Genomic DNA, 26,864 nt, shown 5'->3' on the forward strand with positions numbered 1-26,864 from the left:
GTGGGAAGAGGAGGCAACAGAGAGAGAGGAGAAAAGGACAAACATGAAAACACAAAAAGACAAGAACAATAACCTCATATTCATACACCGCTGTTTTCAGATAGATTGGCTCTCTCCTCATTAATCCCAGTTTTTCTATATCTATTTCTTTTTAGCCCCTAACAACTTCATTTCTGCTTCCCATTAGGACTGTCATATACACTCCGTGAGGGGCTATTGCTTGAGAATACTGCTTAGGTAAGAGGTTTAAGATGAGGAGAAAATTGGGTAAATACAAGGGAGAGACAAAAGAAGTTAATATAGGTGGGTAGTAGATAAGGAACGTAGGACAAACACAGAAGAAAAGCAACCCCAATGTAAGTAACGGAAATGTAACATTGGCAGCTAGAGAAACAAGATAGGAAGAATTCTTTCAAATTATAGACTATAAACATCCATGTCTAAGCATTGCTTAATCTTGTCTCCATGTATGAATTGGCATTTGAACCTCCAGTTCATGATTTTTTCTTTATATAATTCCAAGGTTCCTTTTTTTTTTTTTTCCCTGTCGTGTATGCACCTGTACTTATTGAAGTTGATGCTCACTTACATCTCCCCAAGACTTGGATGACCATTGGTATGCATTTTAGTAAGATTGGTTGAATATAGTACTTATGTGCTCTGAAGAGTTTCATAAATAATCAGATATAGATGAGGGGCATATAATCTACAGTTCTCTATCAGTGTGTGAATGTTTTGAGATTAGTGGAAAAGAAGAGGATCATACAAGCATTAGTGCTGGATAATATAGCTTTTATAATATTTTTATATATCTTTAAGATTTTTGTGAATTTGAGCCAACTTTTTGTGTGCTCATTGCTTTTAATGAGTTGCATATATTTTACTAATCTAATTTTTTTCTTGTGTATTCTCTCTCCCTTTTATTTTTTCTTTATTTTTTATTTTTGTTTATCTTCTGTCTTCTTGTCTCATTGCCTCTGTATTTGGTTAACTCTGGTATAGTCTTTGTGTAGTAGCTTGTTGTCTCTATCTGCCACACCATCCTCACCTCCTCTATCCTTGGGAACTAGTTTGGAGTCTCTGGGTGGATTAGCACCTCCTCTCCGACTTCCGCTATGGGACAAAGCATCAGCTGAGTTCTGTTTTGCTCGATCTCGAGATCTCCTCTGTAAATACCCTGCTTACTTAGTTGAACCTGTTTGTGAGGAGAATTCAAATGAACATTCTCCTGAACCTTGTGATGAGAATGAGATTAGTACAGAGCAGAATAGGGGTACCATGGTTGCAGATCAAGAGCCCAGATGTAACGGTCAGAATTCAGATGATGCAAAAATAAGTTTTGATCCTGGAAGTGATCATACGAATGTTGAATGTATTGGTTCATTGACTCTGCCTGCACAAATATGGTATGAAGTGCCTGTTAAAAAGAGAGTAGATAGATCTAGCGCTCAATTAGAGAATGATGCACCTAAACCTTCCTCTTGTATTAAAACCAGTGAAGTAAAATCACAACTTTCAGAAAAACTTTGTGGTCAAGATGGAAGGTCTCTGGTAGCATCACTAGGATTAGCATTGTGTGGTCTGCACTCAGATAACGCACAAATCTCACCTCCCCCGGCAGGCTCCTTTCTGGCATCACTTTCACCAGGTGCAGCATGTTTAGCTTTGTCATCATCTGATGCATCTGGCTCTGATTTAGAGGAGTATCCTGAATTTGCAGATGAGTTTATTGGTCTTGCTCCTAGTCCAACATGCTAGTTAATTGCATTATTTGCAATGGATCAAATTTGGTCCTTTTTCCTGCCTTGCCAGTGTCTTATTTTAAATTTTTACAAGAATCTCACAAAAGTAAATAGCTTGTGAATAAAAAGGACTTTTGCCTCAAAAATATGTAAGTCCATATGTGATTTAGATTATGGTATGCAGATTATTTTATGCTGTCACGTAAACATTAAAGAGGATGAAAGGATCAGTATGTGTGCTGCCAAGAATATGAATTTTTATAGTCTTTTTATCTGTGGTGTTAAATATGAGTGACATGACTTAATTGATAGAAAGTTGAATTGGTCTGTAAATACTTTGAAGTGGAGAAATCGAATGAAAGATGCCCCTAATCAGGAAGCAAATGCCTTTGTTGTTTTCAACTGTTTAATGACCATTTAAAATTAACCTTGGTATAGTATCAACTAGTATTTTAAGAATGCTCCCTGTTGTCACCTTTGAGGTATAGTTGTATATTCTGTTCTGTGTTTAAAACTTTGTAATGAATCCCGTACAGTTACATGTACTGAGCAAAACTGTGATGAACGATTAGCATCAGTACTGTAGAAATACATAAAGAATTGTTTTGTTGATGTCCATTCTGTCGGCCAATGGTCTGAACAGTTGAATGATGAAATGAGTGTAGGGGGCTTTATAAATGTGTCCTCTGTAGGTTAATCTTCCTTTCATCCCTGTAGTGTGGCCTGGCCTTTCTTAAAATCTGTATTCTTTTAGTTGTAGTTTGAAGAGTTGTGCAATAGTTTCTGATTAGTCTTCCTGCATTCTTCTTTTTCTTTTTGTTGTTCTTTTTTTTTCCTTTCATTCACTTCCACAGTCCTCCTTGACTGAAGAAGCCAAAGAAGTTTACAACAGCTTGGTAGAGCAGCCAGTATCTTCACCTACTGCTACCTCACCGCCTGCCTTACCTCTCGGTTCACCCCCACCTTCAGTAGATACAAATCCATTGCGAATGCTGCGGAATGGTGCTTTCCCTGTTGTACGGCCTCGAGTGCGCGGGAACAAGCACAACAGCACAAATGGTGTACATCATGGCAGTGAGCCCATCCAGTCTGCTGGTTCTCGCAGCCTACCTCGCCTCCGAGTTCCTCCACCACCTACGACAGCACCACCACCTGTTCCACAGCAGAGGACGTCAACTGGTAGTGACATACGAGATTCTGTATCAACTGGCCCTGCTTCTCTAGAGACTGAACAAGGACATTCTACATTGGGTCGGGAGATGTCTACAACATCAGAGTGTTCAGAGGACAGTAATGAAGTGTTTGAAGCTCCCGGAGCCGATGAGGAAAATGGAAATCCAATTCCTCTGCCTCCTCGAGATCGTTCTCGGCCGCAACCACCCAGCAAACCTCGCCACCAACGAAAGCATCCACTTATTATACCTGGAGGTGGGCTGACTAGAACTCTTGCTAAGGTGGCGGGGACTGAATGCACTGAGGCCCCGACTTACCTTGGCCTTGAAGCAGAGCCTTCTGACGGCTTACCAGATGCTGGGAGTGTGCAGCCCAAATTAAGCAGGTATGTACCAACTTTTCTGAAATTTCAACTGTTACTGAATCACCACCATAGCTTAACTACTCGTAATTTCTTGAATGAGGCTCTTTTGGAAAGCTTCCATTAAAACCAAATTTGTTTTCTTTGATATTTAACAGTAGAAACTAAAGGACTTGCTAGAACAATATCATAATGCTAATTTCTACTTGTAAGATTACAGTAATTCATTTTCTTCAATTTTCTTCCATTTGAATGGTACTGAAAAAGGCAAGTGACTCTCTTGATCATCTCCATTAATAAAGTGTAACTTAGGCTTTGCCAGACATCTCTGTAGTAACTGTGCAAATCTATATACGTGTATGAGAGTTAAACATAGACAGAGCTGGCAACACTACAAATAGTTTTGACAGAACAGCTAAGAGGTAACTGCACTGCATGGCTTGGTGTTTGTAATAACAGCACAGAACATTGTCACGGTCCTCTGAGTAAAGATCGTCACCCTTTCTGAAGAGTTCCTGGATCAGGCAGTAGATCATTGACTACCATTTCTCAATCTGTCCTGATCCACTTTGGTACTTCACTTAGGCTATTGTGGAGGGTTCACCATATGGAAAGGCATTTTATACCTAATTGCCCGGTTTCAATGAGGCCATCCCTAACCTGGAGAACAGATGCTGCGTGTTGAATTTCAATGGCATTTTCTCCACTGGGGGACCAGTATCCACGTAAAGGAGCCCATCTGCCCAAGGTTGTTGGCCTCTTTAAAGAGTTGGGTTATTTGTCGCCGTCCAACTCGGTGTTGAGTCACTGGTGGTATGGTCTACTCCATCCCATAGCAGGTAATGAGTATAATGTGGCATGATTCATTTCTTGTGCAGAAAAGATACTTCGACAAGTGAAATCTTTGGTGGAATGCAAGCCATGTATCAAGACACTTAAAATGAAGCACTGTGTTCAAGTGATGTGTATAGATTTGAGGTGTGCAGATATACACAGCCAATTCCCCACAACCCGGACAGGTCCCTCTAATGACACGGGAAGAGATTGCCTCTGTGGACATGATGGCGAATGACAATCATTGTATAACCGTACGCAGACTGTGAACCTCAGTATGGATCCATACATAGCATCGAGCATAGGGAACTGGGGTATTAGAAAGTGTGGTGTGTGATCCAAATGGATACTTTGGCACCTCACTTACGAACAGAAATCTGTACAGGTATGCCTGGAACATCTCAACCGATACCACACAAAATGTGTACCTATGTTCCATGAAAACTTATGCTCATGTGCTTCCAGCGCATCAATGGACATTCTACTCAGTTGTTGCTGAGTCTTTTGGATCATCTACCTTACAGATTAGATCATTCCCTTGAGTCTTTCATGTTCTTAGTCCATTGAGTAAAACTCTGAAGGGTAAGTGTTTCACCACACCATTGATGCGGTTCGTGATACTGTGCAAGAGTGGACCGACCAACATCCATCTCTGCAGAGGGCATAGAGGGATTTGTTCGTGTTAGTTTAACATCCCACTACTTTTACAGTTTTCAGAAGGAGAGATTTGTTCAGTATTGGGACTGGAGCCTAAATGGTGAGGATGATTATCTGTAGACTGACTCAAACTTTCATCAGTATGCTTTAGTTGGATATAGTGTATGTTGTCCGATATCTACAGTCAAAGTGTTTACTCACCAGTCTGTTTCAGTTGAACAACGCTTATATTTATTTAGCTGTGTATTTGAAGGAAAGTCTTTAATTTCATAGATTTTTTAAGATTTTAGATCTGCATGATGATTGTATGGCAGTTGATGTTAAATTTGTTTTATGATTAATTCAGGGTAAAACTTCCTAGGTTATCATTGTTTGGTAAATTTTGGTAAATTTTATTGAAACTGAAGTATAGAACATTGAGTGTTTGCTTTTCTTATTGTGTTATATAGGAAAACAATCCCTCTCAAGCTATTTCTTGGAGTTTGGCATGTTATTGTTAAGGCTATTATACTTGCATGGCATGCAGAAGTTTGTAGTTAGAATAATGGGTAAAGTTAGATTGTACATGCAAAAAAAGGGATCCAGCATTGATTGAGCCATTTATCCTCAATATGTTCTCAATCTTATGCTAATTATTTGACTATGTACTTAAAACGTGTATATATTATTGTAATAATACAAAGCTTTTTCTTTTCCAACATTTATGTATTTTGTATGTGATGTTCTTAATATTAGATAGGAACTTAAAAATTAAAAATACCATAGCTTTTTCATCTCAACAGTTTATATTTCACTGGATATATTGTTCATTTGTGTGTGTAATAAGAATGTTGGTAGCTAGAATTGATTGTTTTATTGTTGTTTAAGAATGGAGACTTTTGAATCTGCAGTTTTGTCTACATATACATCGTGCAAATTGAAAATCTAAAATAAAAAAAAAAAAAAAAAAAAAAAAAAAAGATTTTGTTGCATTAATCAGTATAATTATTGTGAAACTGAATTCATAATTGTATGATTGGCACAGTGATTCTTCTTTCCGTTTTTATCCATATTGGACAATTTTTCTTGTTCTAAAAAATGAGGTCTACCGAGCTTGATAGCTGCAGTCGCTTAAGTGCGGCCAGTATCCAGTAATTGGGAGATAGTGGGTTCGAACCCCTCTGTCGGCAGCCCTGAAGATGGTTTTCCGTGGTTTCCCATTTTCACACCAGGCAAACTGTACCTTAATTAAGGCCATGGCCGCTTCCTTCCCATTCCTAGGTCTTTCCTATCCCATCATCACCATAAGACATATCTGTGTTGGTGCGATGTAAAGCAAATAGCATACTAGGTCTCCATTCTTAAACGATTATATATTTTGTCATCAAATGCAATATTAAAACAAGCCATGTGTAAGACTCCACACGACTGTTCAGATCATCCACAAACATGTAAACAGCTGTAGTAAGAGACTTCTCAGATATCTTTCCTACTAGTGCTGGAGTGTGACAAGGTTGCATTCTTTACCCCCTCATATTTAATGTATACAGTGAGTACATTATGAGGGAGATTCTCAAGGACTGGAGTGACGGCATCACAGTTGGTGGCAGGAAAATTAACAGTCTCAGATATGCGGATGACACTGTGGTAATTGCAACAGATGGTCATGAACTAGAAGCCATCATGCAGAGGTTAGACGAGCGAAACAGAGAATATGGTGTTGAAGTCAACAATAAAAAGACCAAAGTGATGATTGACCGTTTTAATAACAACAGACCTGCCATAACAACAATCGCTTCGAGTATCTAGGATCTATTGTCACAAATACTGGAGACTGTGAACCTGAGATCCGCAAGCGCATTGCGATTGCGAGAAATTCAACAGCAAAACTTATTCGTATCTGGAAGGACACCTCCATCACTTCCAAGACAAAGCTCACCCTCATTCGAACTCTGATCTCCCCCATCGCGACCTGTGCAGCAGAAACTTGGACGGTGAAGACGGCGGATCGCCGCAGGAATGATGCTCTAGAAGTGTGGTGCTATAGGAGATTACTGCGAATACCATGGACAGCACATCGTACTAATGAATCGATCCTGCAACAGCTCGGCATCAGAACAAGACTGTCGACCCTTATCAACCAAAAACAACTCAGATATTTTGGTCATACTGCCAGAAGACAGGAGGCAATGGAAATACTTATCATAGAGGGAAAAGTCGAAGGCCGAAGACCTAGAGGATGTGCACCGTTACGATGGATGGACCAGATCAAGAACTTGACCAGGATGAGCTTACAGCAAGCAAGTCACCATGCCCAAAGCAGAGACTCCTGGAGGAAGATCACCAAAAGGATTGTCGCATGATGCCACTACACCCTTACGAAGGGTTGGACTAAAAAGAGTAAGGGAGATTTAACCCTGGAACTGCTGCAGGTTTAACTGACAAGTGCTGCAGTTATTTTTCCCCCAGTGCACTGAATATGCCACCTCTGCATACATTTTAATTGAAAAATACCCATATTATACAACAATAGAAAACTGAAAGATCAACAATGAATCATTCTTTATCATGAGACAGATTATGGGAACCCACCTTGATTACTTAATTCGAGAACTGGAAAAAGTCCAAAGAAAAACAGCTCGATTTATTCTGGGTGATTTCCAACAAAAGAGTAGCGTTACAAAAATGTTGCAAAGTTTGGGCTGGGAAGACTTGAAGAAAGGAGGCGAGCTGCTCGACTAAGTGGTATGTAATACCAGTATAGTTGGTCCGTTATTGGACATTATAAATTTTGATTGATTGATTGATTGATTGATTGATTGATTGATTGATTGATTGATTGATTGATTGATTGATTGATTGATTGATTGATTGATTGATTGATTGATTGATTGATTGATTGATTGATTGATTGATCGATCGATTGATTGATCGATCTGGTAGTATGGGGTGAATCTGGTGATGGGTTTTATCGATGTAGAAAAGGCCTGGGACAATGTACACAGAGAAAAGGCTTGGGAAACCTTGATACAGAAAAATGTGAGTAAAGATATAATAGAAATGATGTATTACAAATGTTGCAGTTGTGTGGAAATGAAAGACATGAACACAGGGTGGTTTAAAGGAGAAACAGGACTTAGACAAGGAAGTATTCTGTCACCATTACTGTTTATATTAGTAATGAACAAGATTGTGAAGGAAGCAAAAGAACCCTCTGAAGCAATGAAAATATATGTATTGCTTTTTGCTGATGATATTCTGTTGTAGGGGAAGGATGAATCTGAGGCACAGGAGCTGGTGGACATCCTAAGTAGAAAGATTGAACAATATAAGTGTAAAACCATGGTGATGACTGGGGGAAAGAGGCTCGAAAGAGGAGGAATAAAAATTGGGGGAAATAATCTAGACCGGGAGAGTTGGTCATGCGGTTTGGGGCACGCACCTACGAGCTTGCATATGGGAGATAGTGGGTTTGAACTCCACTGTCAGCAGCTCTTGAAGGTGGTTTTCCGTTGTTTCCCACCCATCATCGCCATAAGGTCCGACTCGTTAGCTGAATGGTCACCGTACTGGCCTTCAGTTCAGAGGGTCCCAGGTTTGATTCCCGGCCGGGTCAGGGATTTTAACCTTCATTGGTTAATTGCACTGGCTCTGGGGCTGGGTGTTTGTGCTGTCCCCAACATCCCTGCAACTCATACACCACACGTAACACTATCCTCCTCCATAATAACACGCAGGTACCTACATATGGCAGATGCCGCCCACCCTCATCAGAGGATCTGCCTCACAAGGGCTGCACTCGGCTAGAAATAGTCACACGACATTATTTTTATTATTATTATTATTATTATTATTATTATTATTATTATTATTATTATTATTATTATTATTATTATTATTATTATTATTATTATCGCCATAAGATCTATCTTTGCCGATGTGTCATGAAGCAAATTGTAAGTAAATATATCTAGAAGTAGTAAAACAACTTTAAACTGATTTTCCAGAGTCAGTTAACTGAGCAGTGACAGTGTATTCATGCAGGTGCATGACGACCATTCTTGCCCTGTTTAGCATTTACATTTCTGATCAACATAACAGTGTTGTTCTTCAAAATGTATGTGTGTTGGCAAAACTGATGGTTTTGAATGATTTAAGAATTCTAGAGGATACAGTTATTTAACCCTTAGCCCTCCTTTTTTCTGAACACTCCTGCCTCTCCAGCTCCATTTAAGAATCTGCTTGCAGAGGGATAAGAGACAGCACAAATATATGGACAGCATATTTATAAAAATCAAATAAATCAAACAAAAAATAAATATAATACAATAGTCAGATGCAATGTTCAGCAATTTTAAGCCTGAAATTATCTCAGGCAGTCACTTTTTATCTGTAATTGTGCATTGTATGGAACTTCTCAAAGCATTTTCCATTATGTTATCCAGGCTTTTTTCTACAAGTATTACAGAAAAACACTGTCTCACATTGTCATCATCCCCCCCTCCCCCCTTTCATTTTAGGTCACGCAAACTGCACAATCTTTAGTTCTCCTCCTTGGATGAGAATAAATGAAGTAGGGACGACCATTTGGACGTTCTTCTTGATCAGAAGTGGATGGCCGACTGTGCTTGCATGAGTCCTTGTTCCGTACATTTCCAACCAACTGCTTTATCAGTTCAATTCTGTATTGTCTGTGTTTCACTTGACTCTTTTGGCTATTGTACAGAAGGAAACTGTTAATTACTGCTACCTCTAACAGCCAAAAGAACATTTTACGCCACCATTTAACTGACCTTCTAGTAAAGTAATAAGCAGATAAAAAGTGATCTGCCAGATCTACTCCACCCATCTGCTTCTTGTATTCGCATACAACTTTTGGTTTCTGGATCACTTTTTTTTTTACCTCTTCATCTTTCTTACTATCTCCTGGCTTGAATTCTTGTAGTAGATGCTCAGCATTGACACAACACGTTTGTCTTTCCATAGTAAGAGAAGAACCCTGTCATCTTTCCGATATGAATGATCTTTATGTTTTGTCACTGTTTTCACTGTTATCTCCTTAGCAGAAGTTGGTAACCCCTTCCTGTTCAACATTACAGTTCTAGCAAAATGGTACGCAAGTTTTAACAGCTCCACCGCTAAGTCGTATCCTGTGTAATACCTGTCTGTAAATACATAGAAAACTGTTGCACCAATTGTGCTGATTAAAAGTTTATTACACAGATGTAAGACAATCCGAGATGTAAATGACAGATGGGGTCGATGAAGAGAACTTGTTGTAGTGGCCCCATAGTATGGCTCAAATGTTACAACTTACCCTGTTTCAGAATCAGCTAAAACAAATATTCTAAGGCCCCATTTTGTTGGCTTTTGTGGATTGTAGCACATGAATATAATTTCTTCCTGTGAAACCCACTGTACTTCCGTCTATACCGATGTTATGACCTGGTACATAGAACTCCCTAAATTTACAATCCGAATATTTCACCAAGTTTCGAATGTTTGCTCCTCTCCTAACTCCCTGTGGTTGCCCTACAGGTGGAGGACAATTTTATAACATCCAGAATATTTGCATAAACCTCTTCTGGGGGAACACATCTTTATAAAATGGACACTTATCTAACCAATCTTCTGAAAAATAGTCTTGTAGTCAGGCTTACTGTTCATTGCACATTTAGGATTATGCGTACAATTGCTTTGAATTCAGGGAGAGTAACATCTATCCACGATCTCCAAATAGACTCATGTCTGAGGGGCGTAACCTTTTGAATGTTTACGCTGGCATACCGGTTAGTCTCGCACACAATTTCCGACAATAACTTGCCAGTCATGAATAATTGGAAAAAGTCAAGTTCACTCTTAGGTGTAGTCCCATGCGGTGGCTTATAACTTGACGTACCTGTGAATAGCGTTCTTTTGAAGTCCAAGTCCGTGTCACGATATTCCTTCCAGCCATCAGTAGAGGTACCAACACTACCATTTCTCATTATTGGGATCTTCATCACTCAACTCACCAGCACAATCTAGTTCTGCATATCTTCCTCAGCACTTAATTGAAAATCACTCTCACTATCGCTGAAATCAATGTCACTTTTATCTAAAAATCTGGCTGTTTCCTTCTCATGCTGCTCAAATGACGCCCTAAACAACGTCTGTTTACAAACTCGCATGGTTTTCAAAGAATGCCCACAAAGCCTGATTTCAAAGAGATTACAGCTATACATGGCTTCAAATTATCATTGAAAGATGAAGAGATCTATGCAGGATATTCTTGTTGTCGGGCATGGCCCGCCGCGTGAGTGCCAGGAGTTAAGCACACAATGGCAGGTTCACATAGCTACTGAATCGTTTCAAAGTTTGCTGCCTCTTGCAAGCAATCTACCCATCCTAGATTAATGTCCACCAAATACAATTTTTCTACAGCTTCCAGGAACAACATACATAGTGTTCCATCAACCGTTCTGAGGTGAGCGTAGCCTTGTTGCACCTTTCACATGCAGTAGAACAACATATAAGAAATACTGTATCTTTCTTTCATGTGTTCAAGATTTATGAGTAAATTCTCCCAATGGAATTTGCAAATATTTATCATTTCCACTTGTCCTTGATATGGATGTATATATCTGGGATTTCTGAGTACAAATACTGTGGCATTTTCATCCTTTTGATATAATTTGAAATAAGCTTTCAGTTTTGTTTCCTTGTTTATGTTTGCTTCCAAGTGTAATATTCTAATTATTTATCCTATCTTGCATGTAACAGTCACTATATGAATACATCGTATAAAGAATATATACATGCTTCATACTACTGGACCTATTTGTGTTGTTACGTGATGCCATCTTGGAAGTCTGTAAATATCAATACACTTAGATGGACTCTCATTGGTACACTTATGTACTCATTGGTTGGTAGATATCACTTCAACCAATTGAGAAAAAAAGACCAAGCATAGAGGTCTCTTGCAAGATACAGAACTCCTTCATTCATCCATATGGCAGTGCCGAATGTTGCAGAGATTTTTTGATTTTTTAAATTTTACACCAACAGTGTGTTTTAATATAATCTTAAGTATGGTAAGTCAGAAGTTGGTAAATCTCTGTAGGCTGTGGATTAATTGAGACAAAAGGGATGTTGACAGTGGAAATAATATGGTACCAACACATATGATTGTATTAAGATCATGAATTTGTATTGATTTAAATATTCATTTTAAAACATCTTATGTATGCACGTAAATTAACTATAGTATATATTCCTGTGGAACAAAAATAATTAATAATATCTTCAGAATCAACAGCACGGAGGCACCAGACCCGGTGTGCTATTGGCATTCCACAAATCCATGCACCTGACGGGTTAATAATAAGATTATGAAACGTACCAAATTTGAAGGGAATTTTACAGATTGTTTGCAAGACAATAGCTTTTTCTTCTTTTGTCTCTTTTTCCCACATGCTAGTGGGGTTGCAGTTGAAAACTGTCACACATGTGGCCTTAGCTCTGTTTCATGGCTGGATGCCCTTCTCTTCCTGCTAGCTAGATGATTATTCCCTAAGGAAACACAGTGGCATGGTGAATTAGTTCCTTTCACCCCAACTTAAGTATTGTGGGTTTGAATCTCAGTCAGTTTGAGTGAAATTTTCAAAAGAAACATCAAATAGAACAGGAAGGCTATTTAGTCTCAAAGCTGTAATCTGTACAAAAATGAGTAGGGCTGCAGTGACCTCATTAAAGTGAGGAAACCACGAACCTGCTACACTAGCATAACAAGGGAAGAGGTGATACTCCCACGTGGCGCATCCCAGGTGGCGGATAGGGGGGTCCTAACCGGCTTGCCGGCGGACTTGAGGGAAATAAAATACCTCTCGCAGACCAAACACACATCCCCCTGTGGGTGGGGGTCGCAGACGAAGAATGCACCCACGGTATACCCTGGCTGTCGTAAGAGGCGTCTAAAAGGGGCGACCAAGGGATGATTATATTAGAACCATGAAACTACTTGTGATTAGTACCACCACGCTGGGAACACCATGGGTCACTTTTACTTGCGCGTAGTACCACTATGTTAGGTACCAAATAGGTATGTGATTAGTAGCAAACGAGAGCGCGACGGCTTTTACAGTACCTGTGATTAGTAGCACTATATGAGCAACACCATGGGATGATGGAACCCATGGTTCTGGTTTGCCTATGATTAGTACCCACTATATGAGGAACACCATGGAATAGTAAGAGTCCCTATGGTTAGTACACTTATGTGATGAACACCGTAGGTTTGCGTTGCCTGTAAATGGCGCCGCATTGTGCGAAAACATAGGTCTGTGATACATGTGCAAATTTCATTACCTGTGAGTAGTACCATAATGTGTGGAATACCGTAAGTCTATGCTACTTTTGATTAGTACCGCAACATGACAAATACCATGGTTCTACTTTTCTAGCGATAAGTACCATTATGAGGGGCCGCTGACTTGGATTTTGGACTCCTTCCAACTACAAGCATCATCGATTCAGTATTGTCAGTGATACTATTGTTTTACGCCAGCTTCTGGGTATGTGGGGCACTGTGGGTCAGTTCCACTGATCGTTTTAAATTCAAATCCATCCATTCAATCGTCCTTACGTTTTGAATTCTGGTCAGTGGAGGATTTTGTCCTTTTAATTTGTCATTCATTTCATTTCATTTCGTACCATTAGGGGTCGATGACGTCGATGTTAGGCCCCTTTAAATAACAAGCATCATCATCATCATCATCATCAAAGTGAGGAAAAGCTAGAAGAATTTGCTTAAAATCCTGAAATTATATCCATATCTTGCAAGGGCCTCTCAGTAGGCATTACAGTACAGCAAGAATGTGACTGTACACATATGCATCCTATAGTACAAGTTGTTGCAGATGTACCAAAGGTAGCAGTGGAAATGGAATGTTAGAAGGGTAGATCAGCTAACCAGTTATGGTAATATCGAATTGAGTAGTTGCTCGGTGTTGTGTGGTATAAAAGGTGATTCCGTACTTTAAAATGCATTATTTCTTAAAAGTCCAAGGGATGAAGAAAGCATGACAATTATTTTATTTAAAGAAGGCCATTCTGAAGTGCCTAACTTAACAGAACATATGGCAAGAGGAAAATCACTTGGAATATTAGTATGTTCAACCAGCTTGAACCAGAACCTGTGGGTTGCTTTCTGGTCTTACATTTTTATATGTACTTTTTTGTTAAGATGAAAGCCATGCTTTTGATTTTCAACTTAGTTAAAAGAAATATTTTCTGAAAAGAGCTGCACTACCTTGTGGAATCAAAGAACAGTTTTACCTTTTAAGTTTTTTAGCCTGTTGTACACAAGATACAAATGTATAAAATACTTGCACATAGCTGGAAAATAAACAGTTTGTTAATAATGGAATAACATGTTTTGTTCTATAAGAAAATTCTCAGATTATTTACACTTCTCATTCTCCCTGATTTTTCCATCTTTAGATTATAACTATGTAATCCTAACAACTGATAAATTACTTGTGTAATGATTAAATTCAAGGAGCATTTTGATTTGAACTTCATAGTTTATGAATTTAATTTAGTACTGATAGAAAAGGATATTTAATTGTCCATTAATGAATATTTGTGTCTCAGATTAAATTGAATTTTGTTGTTTATTATCAGTAGTCCGAGTATGGATGACAGCTTCGAACAGCGGATTGCATGTGAACTGGCTGCTCTAGATGACATTCCGGATGACCGAGCAATGATTCGACATGATGACCATGTATCATGTGAGGATCTGTTGGAGTTTGCATGTGACACCCCCAACACAAAACGTACCCAGGGAAAGGCACATGGTGTTGAGTCTGATGAAGTGCGTATCATGGGGAAAGTTTTAGGATTGGAGGTAAGGATTGAAAACTTAATACTTGTTTTCTTATGTGCTAGGCATTAAAAAAAAAAAAAATTTAGGTCATTGCTCTTGGTTCAAGATGATTAGTTGTCATTATTCATAATATTTCAAACTGCATCTCACTTTTGGTGATTTTGAGTTCCAGTAATATTTTGTTTCATTAGAATCTTCACTCTGGGTAATTTGTGCTAAGCTGTAATTTTCTTTTTCCTGGACTTTTCCTATTTACCTGAGGTCAGCAGGTCAGCACTTTATATGGAATTAGCCCACTTTTATTATGGCTGGACTCCTTTCCTGAAGTTAACCCTGTGTGGAGGGATGTGTTCTCTTTTGTCTGTTTCTGTGGTGTGTTATGTATAGATGATTCGTAGAACAACACAAACACCCAGGCCCTAAGCAATATGAATTAACCCTGCATTGTTAAAATTCCTGGCCTAGCCAGGAATCAAACCCGGAGCCCTCTGAACTGAAGGCCACTATGCTGACCATTCAGCCAAGGAGCCAGACGCAAGCTGTAATATTATTTGATGATGACAATAATAATAATAATAATAATAATAATAATTTTAGGTGGCTATTGCTAGCCTGGTGAAGTCCTTATAAGGCAGATCCTCTGTGAAGGTGGAGGGCATCTTCTGTGTTCGGGAAACTACATGTTTGTGTGATGGAGAATAATGTTGTGTGTGGTGTACGAGTTGCAGTAGCGTTGGGGACAGCTTAAACACCCAGTCCATGAGCTAAATGATGGCCAAGCAGGCATCAATTTTTGAAAATGAGACAAAGTCTCTCGTAGTGCGTTGGCACTGCCGGTGGCACCAAGTAGCCTACACAGTGGCCTCCACGGTATGCACTAGTCATGCGTCTTGGTAGGTGTGCTATTTACCAACTGATGAGCCCAACTTAGCACACTGGGGTGAAACGCTGGCAACCAGGAATGAGTTGGCTGGAAAATTTGTAATGTCCAATAACGGACCAACTATATTGGTATTACTAAGGGTATGAACCATTTAAGATTAAAACCCCTCCACCTGGCTGAGAATCAAACCTAAGGAGCCAAGAACTGAAGGTCAAGGCGCTGACCACTCAGCCATAGAGCTGGACATTTGTAAATTCATGTGCTCATCCTGAAGTGGTGCAGTTCTCCTCAGGCACACCCTGCATGGTAGTAAGCAGCATGTACCTTTTTAACTGTGCACCAGTCTTCTTTGCAATCTTAAATTTCTGGCTCTACCAGGAACCAAATTCAAGCCCCCAAGGACAGAACTAATAGCAAGGTTGGAATATAATAGGTTGCCTACAACAGGGGTTTCTGTGTTTGGGCGGCTTCAGCTACACTCGGGTTAGCCTGTGATGATACTGTGTGACCACCGTTATTGTACTGTCACAATTTGTTGATGATGCACTTTTTTTCCCTTTCAAATGAGTGTGTATACTGTGTGTGTGGAGCCACCCACTTCCCTGTATATAAATTCCCAGGTAAGGTAAGGGTTATTCTGCCCGAAGGCAGGTCCGAACCTCCGCAGAGGTGTTCCTGAGCCGGAGTTTACGTGCGGTAGGGTGGCCAGTTCCTTTCCGCTCCTCCATTCCCTTACCCCCCACCAACAGCGCGTGGCAACCCATCCAACTTCTGACCACGCCCAATGTTGCTTAACTTCTGAGATCTCATGGGATCCGGTGTTTCAACACGGCTACGGCCGTTGGCGTAAATTCCCAAACTTCATGTAATTTTCTTTGTTTTAGCTTTGAGAGATAGGTTTTAAGGTTATATATTTTCATTTTCAGGTCTCAGCAGAGTGCTGTGTGGCAGCGTTAAATGCTTCAGACTGGGATGTCCATCGTGCCATAAAATTGGCTCGCCTCCATAGTCTATTAGAATCTACAATGGATGCTCCTAATGATTGGGATACATGCAATGAAGCTCTGGAGTCATGTGGTTGGGATGTTGGAAGAGCTGCTGGATGGGTTCTGGCCCAAGGACAAGGAGATACTACACAAGTGTAAAACAGGTATGCTCAGTTCTCTGTTAGTATTATTTCTGAATTGGATTTTCTTTTAGTTTTGTTATAGCTTTCTAAAGTAGGGTAATTTGGAAACATAAAGAAGCAAAAGCAAACCCAGTTGCATAAATGTAATGGTGAACTTTTACTACATTATGATTTTTGAATGCACTATACTAGTTTAAAATATCAGAGAACAAAGAAGTCTTATTAACTAACAATATAAGATATTTTGGCACAATGTAAATGTGGTTATTTGATAGCCTATTGGACAAAACATTTGATGTTAATCAATTTGATGTTCGCCCTTATTGAAACTATTGAAACTCTGAAAGGTTATTGCACATTCTGTCCTATTGGAATTGCTAGTTCCAATAATAATTCTTGCACTTTATTGGTGGATATTGTGACACTAAAATCTCCAGGATGAATCTTAAGAAATAAACAAACCCATAGCAGAACAGCTCATTAAGGCCTTGGCCTGCCAGGACAACTACTGCCCAATAGATGATCTGCAGTTACTGATGATATCCTCAGCTGTATTCTTGACGGGTTCTGCTGCCTCTTATATCAGACACCTACTCAGTTGGTTTCACAAGACTGATTGAACTCCATTCCAACTCTCAGTCCAGAATTAAAATCCCTGGACTGGCTAGGAATCAAACCCAGGCCCTCTGGATAAGAGGTAGACATGCTACCCCTACACCACAGGGCTGGCAGGATAGATTCTCCTCATTATTTGTTTGCTTTATGGTTTTGTTCTGGAGGATGAATAGCCAGCCTGCAATTTTTTTATTAAATTTTATTTTAAATACTCTCATTATTTTATTCATTTTTTCTTTCTTTCTTTCTGTCTTTCTTTCTTTCTTTCTTTCTTTCTTTCTTCTTCTTTTTCTGTGCAAATGGATCACTTAGGACGAGACAGAATCAACATTTGTTGAGCTTGCCTCTTTGCCCATTAGTTCTTCATTTTCATAGATTGTTGGAATTTCTTTTCCTTTGACCAAGTATGTCATGTTGGTTTCTTCTCGTCTTCCTCAAATCCCCTTGTGTAAACAATTTTTTCTGATTATATTTCTATCCTGCAGATTTGGTGATCCTAATTCAATGAGGTCTTTCTCTACTTGCTTATATCATTTTGAATTCATTTCTTTATATTTTTAAGTTTGAAATTTTATCATGCAGAGTCATATGAAATGATTGTGATACATTAATGTCTATGTTATGATATTGATCTACAGATTCACACTGAGGAAGCCCGTAAAGAGTATGAAACATATAGGCATAATATTGTTTAAAAAATAATAATGACTGATGGATCACTTGTCAGCTTCATGTAAGTTCATCTTATAAAAAAGTTATGTTCATCCCAAGTTATTGACATTGCTGATGGTTCTTTCACTTCTGAGATTTGAATCAGAACTACATTTTGGATTGGGAGGTTCTCCTAAGGGTCTATTCACACTGCTGGCAGTGATGGAATGAGCCAGGCAGAGCTGAGAGGAATGGAAGCTAGTCAAATAGGAAAGTGTTCACCCTGCAAATGAAAAATCTGCCATGCAGTTAGTTTTGAAGTGAGCTAGGCGGGTGGTGGAATGTGCATTGTGATTATGAAATGTGTTTATATATTACACAATGTTGTGGTTGATTTGGATGAGTACGATGCAAGATCTATTCAAATACCAGATGAATGTGAACTTCATACAACACGTACAAGATTTAACAATAGTTCAAGTTCTAGTATTAAAAGAGCTAGAGAAGTTTTCTTAACGTATATCACTGCTAATGCTGGTAATATCCCTGTCAATCTAATACTGTGATTTAATTAGTTATGATGTGTGTGTATATGCTGCCAATTTCAAATGCAAGCTATGCAAAATTAACTTTTATTAAAGTTGACCAACCTAAGCCCATTATTTGAGAGGCCAGGATCTGCCTCTCACAATCCAGGACAAAGGGGGAACCAGCTGGCTCTGCTGATAGCAACTCATAGGAGCCCCTCTCCAGGGTTACAAGAGAAGATGGTCATAAGTTCTAAAGATGGACAAGGTTCCACATCCCCAGTGACAGGCAAAGTGGAAGAACTGTCTTCAACTTTCTTCTCATGACCTTGTGAATTGAGTCGACTCTGGGAGGAGAAAAAGCTAAGGGAGTAAATGCCTATGGAAAATCAGGTATGGAGCCCATAAGGTGGTACTCATCTTTTCCTGACGACTACTACAGCTATATTGGTACAATACTTATTGGCCCTGCCTTTCCTTTGGACACTACCAGCATAGCCAACAGGGGGATTTCATCGTGTGAGCAGTGTAGGATCACAATATACTTCCACCAGGTTTTACATCCTGGAGAGGATATTCCAGTGATGTCACAAGACATCAGTATAACATGGAAGTGACAGTTATCAGTTATAAGCTCTGTCTGATTGGCATTAAGTCTTGAACGCCAGGGATCCCTTCCAAAGGTGGGAGAGTCCATTGTATCCCACTGGTCAGCTACTGCCTGCCTCAAGCTGGGCAGCACCCAGCCAATAAGGTGCTGTCCCACCACTACCTACCTTCTTCATAGGGTTTATGGAGCTCAGAAATGATTCTTGACAAGCAGTTCGATCTGATACAACAGACAACACTAAAAAGCATAACGGAATAACTAACACTCTTCGTATGGCAACCTGCATATCAATACTTCATACCTTAAGATATACCAATGCCTACCAGAGATGAATGATGCATACAAGACCACTGTACTGGATGGATAGATAGATACAAAGTAGACATAGCCTGCCTCCAGGAAACCAGACTTGCAGACTTTGGACTGATACATTAATTTGGCAAGGCAAACTGTAGGACCAGGCAAGGCAACATGGAGTAGGTTTCACTGAGAAAAACAATCTCCTGGTTGCTGTTGATTCTCCAACTATGGAACTTAATGGATACTTCCTTAGTGCTTGTTCACAAAAACAGGTCCCATCAACATTCTCAGTACTCTGTACTTCAGTGAAGAAGAAAAAGATCTCTTCTACAATGCATTGCACACAACAGGCTTTGTTCATCCTGGGTGACTTCAACACCTGCATTGGGTCAGACAGTGAGGCATGGTCTGAGTACTTGGTCCCTCAAGGAGTAGGCACTATGAATGACAATGGAATGAGACTGCTTGGGATGTGCTGCTACCATGGCCTATGCATATTTTCAGTGCAAAGACATTCACAGAGTTTCATGGATGCATCTTTGCTGCCATGACTGATATCAGCTTGACCTTGATCTCACTAAAAACATTGATCTAAAGAATGTTCTGTTGACTCGCAACTATCATGGTGACACAGACCACTTCCTTGTGATCAGCTAGGTGAGGTTGGCATTGAAGGGCATGTACCACACGAAGAAGAGAAGCCGACACTGAATCAACAATTCCATATATTCGATATGGAGAGAATGCAGAAGTACATTCGTATTATCCAAAATGCACCAGCGAACATTACACAAGTTGACATAAACATTGAGGTCTGGTGGTCCAAAATTTGTGATGCCATCTACAGCTCAGGCATTGCTGCGTACAGCAAGAAAGAGAACAGATATGCAGAATGGTACAAAACCAATACTGAGGAGATGGAAACCAATCATAAAGTATAAGCAAAAAGCCTATCTAATGTACAAAACTAATTCCTGTGCAAGCACAAGAGAGTGGATAGTTCAGCAAACTGCTCGCCGCTGTGCTGACAACTTCTGGTTGAACCCTTGTAAGAGCATATGGCAGGCTGCTGTGGAGACTGGAGATTCTGAAACCCTGTATGAGGGCACTAAGAAGGCCTTAGGCCCTACAGCCAGCAAGGCTTCTCCTTTACAAAGAGAGCCGATGACCATCGATGTTAGGCCCCTTTAAACAAGTATCATCATCATCATCATCATCACCTTTACAAAGATAGGTTAGGTCATAATAGAAATCGTCAAACAGCTGGAGCACTGTGTCGAACATTACCTAGAACATTTAAAATTGTTAGATATGGGGATCCACCTATTCAATACAAAAAATAGTGATAATTATAAAGTCATCACATATTCATTTTATTTGGGTCCGGTTTTGGCAAATAAAATGTATATGTGATGACTTTATAATTATCACTATTTCTTGTATTGAATAGGTGGATTCCCATACCTAACAATTTTGAATGTAAATCTTGATTCAATATGAAACCTAAAAATGAAATTTTTGACACTAGATACATTACCTGGAACTGTATACAGCCCAGAACAAAATAACTGCTACTGTGCTTGATGCTTTTCATTTTTTTTTAATTTACAATTTTCTTCATGTCATGCCGACACAGATAGGTCGTATGGCAATATCGGGATAAGAAAGGGCTAGGAGTGGGAAAGACGTGACCAAGGTCTTAATTCAGGTACACCCCCAGCATTTTTCTGGTATGAAAATGGAAATTATGGAAAACCATCTTCAGGGCTATTGACAGTGGGGTTCGAATCTGCTAGCTCCCAAATGTAAGCTGATAGCTATGTGACCCAAACCGCGCAACCACTTGCTCGGTGTGCTTGATGCTGTTACAGATATGTCAGTCATGGAAGTACTAGATGAACCACTTACCATAGAAGAGCTGAGCACAGCAATACACTCTCTTATGAATGTTAAAGTTCCAGGTAATGACAGTATCCCTACCAAGGTTCTAAAGAGTGGAAAGATCATTCTGCTTCGGCATCTTCTGTTTCTGCTGGGTGGAAGGCTACATTCCACAAGATATGTGACTCCACCATTGTAACATTATGCAAGAGGAAATGTTATAGGAGTACCTGCAACAACGATCATACAAGGGCGGATCAAATATAAACGGGAATTATTTTTTAAAACTTATTACATGAACCAAAAAAAATAAATACACATATAGAGATCACTTTTCTACATAGTGTCTTGCTTTCGATACACATTTTCTCCATCAGATTGGTAAGTTTTTGGTGCCATCCTGATAGAAAGAAGAGGGACATGTGCGGAGCCAGTTTTGTACAAACTCTTCTATATTTGCATAATCATGGAACCGCTGTCCTCCTAGGTCTTATTTGAGTGGTCCAAACAAATGGTAGTCGCAGGGCAATAAATTTGAACTGTATGGAGGATGTTCATCCATAAGGCGATAGTAATAGGCTGCATTGATTGTTCTTTGCTGGTGAGGAAAATCCACCAGCAAAAAGCCCGCGGAGTCCCAGAAACGGTTGTAAGCACCTTTCCAGCAGATGGGCGTGTTTTGGCCTTGACCGGACCTGCTTCGTCTCTTCGCCGCCACACTCCATGCTTGCTTTCTTTGAATCTGGGGTGTAATGATGCACTCATGTTTCATCACAAGTCACAATACGACACAAGAAATCCTCTCCTTCCTTGTCATAGCGACGCAAGAGTCTCTGACAAACAAACAAAGTTTTTTTGTTCCTGGTTGAGGAGACAAGGAACCCACCTGGCAAACCATTTTTCTGAAATGGAGTTAATTTTGGATGATGGTTTGAACTCTTCCGTAACTTATTCCTACAGCTAAAACAATTTGAGAAATTTGTATTCGCCTATCTTTACCAATAATGTCACGAATGGCAACAATGTTGTCTGCAGTGATGCTTGTCTGCAGTCTCCTTTCATGAGGTTCATTTTCCTCAGCTTCTCTTCCTGCCAGAAATTTTTTAGCCCAGTCATACACTCGAGTCTGCGAAAATGTTTCTTCCCCGAACTGTGTGCATAGCAGTCTAAAAATTCGGAAGGTTTGGTGCCCACTGTTATGAGAAATTTGATAATGATGCATTGTGCAACAGACGTGGGCACCTCTTGCTCACTCATGGCGTACTGAAGTAGCCCAGCTCTCCACCGTCGTTCGCGCATGCAAACCCCTTCTCCAGACACCTTCACCAACATCCTGGCCAAGCCCCGCCTCAGAATTATTACTAACAGCAGTAGTACAATCAAATTCCCGTTTATATTTGATCCGCCTTCGTAGTATCTCATTACTCACCGTAGTAGGAAAGGCCTTCGCACAAGAGCCTGCCTGCGAAGATTTGCCTCTTTAATCTGCCGAGAATCACAGTGCAGTTTCAGAACTGGTCAATCCACCATCAATATGATTTTTTCATCTTGCCAGTTACAAGAGAAATGTAGGGAGCAGCAAATGCCACTTTTCATTGCCTTCATTGTCCGCTTCCACAGTGTAATGGTTAGCATTATTAGCTGCTGTCCTTGAAGGCCCTGGTTCAATTTTTGGTACTGCCAGGGATTTAAAACTGGCAGGGGGGTTGGTCTGTGGTTAAAATGGTACATGCAGCTCACCTCCACAGGGGTGTGCTGCATCACCTCGGAATGCCAAAACTATGCCAATGACTGTCACTCCAGATGCGAGTACAGATGATTGTGGCTGCATACTTATTTGATGAATTACTTTCCTTAGTACTTCTTCCCACATTTTAAAGTTATGTCTCTGTAATGTTAATGTTGATTCTTCTAAAACCAAATAGCTGGAGAAAATGTTGCCAAATTAATGAGTATTTCTGTATCATTTTCACATATTAGATTGTATTTTAAGCGTATTGAAGTGGAAAACACAAACTTGCTTGTGCTTTCTATACTTGCTCAGTATGACTCAGCTCGGTCTGGCAAGCAGTATGAACAGATGCATCTAAACATTTTGGCTAGTACAACTTACGCAAGTTGGTTCAGTCTAGCCCACACGACTCTGCCAACAGCATGAATGCACCTTGAGCCTACTTTCTTATTTCTTAAAAACTTGATAATATAATGACTAGACAGATAGCACCTTTCTTCATAATAAATTCAACTTTGGCATTGTTTTTCTAACTGTTCCAACTTTTAAATTTTGGTGTATTGGCAATTTGTTGTGGATAGTGCAAATTTGTGACTTTAAACTGTTTGTTATTTTTCAGATGTTGCAGGTTACCATACGTGATGGTATTTCTGTGTGTGCAGTTTGAATCTTTGGACTGAGGTCACAGTATTTGGAGAGACCATCTCATGCTCTCTATGTAGTTATGTACATTACATCCTTGGTTGTTGATGTTGGTCAGGAAATTTATATCTCTGTTAACAGTTTCTGTAGTTCTATATGTTAAAAGTTAGTGTAGCCCTGTGTAATTATTTGTAATCAAGGCAGAACCTTCTGATTTACATTTTTAAAAAAATTGCTTAGAACTTTAGTAAGCAGCCTTCTGGATAGTCAGCAGTCATGTCTATTAGAATTTAAGTGTTAGAATAGAGTTCTAACTAGATTATTGAAGCATGAGTTTCAAGTGTGGACTGCTTTAATTAGACTCAAAAATTGGCTCCTTGGAAATAGCCTGATTGACTAATTATAAGCCGTTCAACTGGGGTAGAGGTATGCTAACTCATCAGGGTTATTATTGTTATTATTATTATTGTTATTATTATTATAATAATAATTATCATCATCATCATCATTGATATCCTGGAATGGTCCATCATACTTCCCTAGCGGACATTCCTTCACAATGGGCTTCCAGTCTGGGAAGGAGCTGCACAGTCACAGGCAGGAGAATCCCGAAGTCCCCACTTATGTAACATGGCGTTAACTCTGACATGGCCTGTTCTTAAGCGGTTTAATTTAACCCACTGATGTCTTTTTAGATAGAATCCTGGTAGGGCAGTAGTAGGGTCTTTGACCATTTGATGTTCTATAGGTGCAGAATTCCAGCTTTGATGCCATTTTTCTTTGATGTTGAAGTCGGTTGCACTGTGCCTTATTGGGTTCCTTGAACTAAGACAAGTTGGTGGTAAGTATTTAATGACCTCATGAATTGGGATGGTTAGGATGGTGTAATTTTCCTCTCGTGCACCGTTACATCCTGTCGTCTTAGTCCTGGTGGAGGTATGTTGTTGATGGTTTGTAGCCAGGATACTGGGGTGGATTTTAATGTGCCACTAACGATTCTCATGCATTCATTCAGGTGAACATCTTTTTATGGTGAGGGCGGTTGTGCGTAATGAGGTTGCATCAGTTCCCCATGAAGTGCCAGCTAGTTTCTTCACAATGTTGTTTTGTGTCTTGAGGAACGGTCTAAGGTGATGCCAAAATACTTGGGGCGGAAATTGTGTTTAACTCTCAGTTGACAAAAGTTCACGTTGAACTGCTGGTGTGCTATTCTGTTACTCAGATGGAATGCACATACTTCGGTGTTTGCTGAATTTGGGCAAAGTCTCTATTTCACGTAGTATTCATTTAAGGTTTTCAAATCACTGGAGAGGATGCTCTCTTCTTTTAGTGTGGCAGTTTGAACAGCGATAGCTAAGTCATCAGCATAGCAGAATTTTTTGCTGGTGGTTTCAGGCATGTCACTGGTATATAGGTTGAAAAGCAGTGGAGTTAGTACTGGCCCTTGAGGTAGTCCATTTTTTATTGTTAAGGTATGATATGGTATGTGTTTATTGAGTTTAAGTCCATCCAGCCAAACCGTATCATATGCAGCAGTTGGGTCGACAAAAGCAACTGATGTCTTCAACTTCTTGTGGAATCCTACCTCAATGTGCGATGTTAATGCTAATACTTGTTCACATCAGCTCTGTTTGATTCTAAAACCTGCCTAGTATGTTGGTGTTACATCATTTATTATTCCCTGGATCTGGTTGAGGAGAAGACGTTCCAAGAACTTGTAACAGACACTGAGTAGTGCTGTTGGTCGATAACTTGAAGGATCATCTGCTGGTTTTCCTTGTTTGAGGATTGCTAAGGTATGGGCCATTTGAACTCTGGGGGAATGATTCCAGTTATTAGGATATCGCTGAAGAAGTTCTTGAGCCATGTTCTTCCATGTTTTCCAAGATATCAAATGAATTGTGGGAAAATACCATCTAAATCTGCAGCCTTTCTCATTTTTAATATTTTGATGACTTCTTCAATTTCTCTGTGGCTGAATGACTCAGATAATGTGGGGTCAGTTTGTAGGTGGTTGTTCATGTCTCTTAGCTCTCTCTGTCTGTTTCTTTATGGTAGGATCAATTAGGATTTTATCAGCGCTTGATTTGATATGTAGTGCCATTTCCGTTGCAGTTATTCCTGGTTGAACTTTGCGGGTGTTAGAAGCAGCACCCATTTTTCAGAGCAGTGACCAGGCTTTCCTACTGGAGTGAGTAAAACTCAGTTGAAAAGTTATATATTTCCATTTCTCTTTTCTCCCTTCATTCAGTTCTTCTAGTATCCTTTTGCCTGATTCAGAGTCACCAGTTTTTTGATAATTTTCATGCATGGATTGGATAGATTTATGCCAGCATGGTATATATTGTTTCCGAAATCCTCAGGGGATGGTTCGCTTAGCTGCACCAATGATAACACCAGCAAACCTATATACAAGGTGTGGGTAGTGGAGGCAGTGGTGGAGTTGGCCAATTGAAGTGAGGTGGTTTATAAACTGATGCAATAGCTATGTTGTTAAGTTTGGTGGTGGTGATTTCTATATCATTAACTTTTTCACAGTTCACTTCTGAGATGCTACAGAGGTTTGTTTTGGCATACATAATTGATCCATGGACAGGAGAAAGAATTCTCGCAATCATTTCGTATCCTGTGATCTTGCCTTTGCTTTCTTTGTAGATTTTCTTCAGTCAGATGTGATTTTTGAACTGTTATGATGTCTATTTTGAGGTCAGTAGTTAGTTTGCTGAGGTAATCACATTTGTCCTTTGACAGGCCTTCTGCATTTATTTGTAGAATGTGAGCACTGGGTCCAAGCGTTCTAGTCAGTTGGCTCTGATAAGTGCCGTTGTTAGTTTTCATCTTCGGATGTTCGATCTTCTAGTGTTGCTTAGGTTGACCGTGAGAGATCCAGGATCTAGTTCGGTAGACTATCAGCTATCCTGCTTCAGCAGTCCATTGCCCAGGGTACACCACGAGGTTATTTACGCGTCATGCCAGACATCGCCCGTCTTAAGATGGCTGACAGTATGGGCAGACTAATAATAATAAATAACAACAATAACTAACTCAATGAAGAGAAATGATATGTATGTAATTTCTGTAGAATGTCTGCATGCTGTGGTTCAGTTAAAAAATTGTATATCTATGCTCTTTTATAATTCAGTGGGTTATTTGGGAACAAGAATACCATAGTTTCATTGTAAAGCAAAAACCTGTTATTAAGAAACAAGTGCCGAGTGCCTGTTTGGGTCGTGTAGCTGTTAGCTAACATTTGGGAGATGATAGGTTCAAAGCCTTC

The 26,864-nt window shown here is 39.7% G+C and overlaps 1 protein-coding gene across 1 annotated transcript in view; it reads left to right on the plus strand.

The window, feature by feature from the left end:
• The window catches only part of Ack-like (activated Cdc42 kinase-like), a 182,412-nt gene extending 158,641 nt beyond the window's left edge, over positions 1–23,771 (plus strand). The window contains exons 18-21 of the mRNA XM_068228267.1: positions 2,597–3,300; positions 14,413–14,638; positions 16,427–16,650; positions 23,565–23,771. Coding sequence (XP_068084368.1) covers positions 2,597–3,300; positions 14,413–14,638; positions 16,427–16,645 — 1,149 coding nt within the window. The 3' untranslated portion in view covers positions 16,646–16,650; positions 23,565–23,771. The remainder of the gene's footprint in view (positions 1–2,596; positions 3,301–14,412; positions 14,639–16,426; positions 16,651–23,564) is intronic.
• The last annotated feature ends 3,093 nt before the right edge of the window (positions 23,772–26,864 follow it).

Source organism: Anabrus simplex, chromosome 6 (assembly GCF_040414725.1).
Source record: "Anabrus simplex isolate iqAnaSimp1 chromosome 6, ASM4041472v1, whole genome shotgun sequence".
NCBI lineage: Eukaryota > Metazoa > Arthropoda > Insecta > Orthoptera > Tettigoniidae > Anabrus > Anabrus simplex.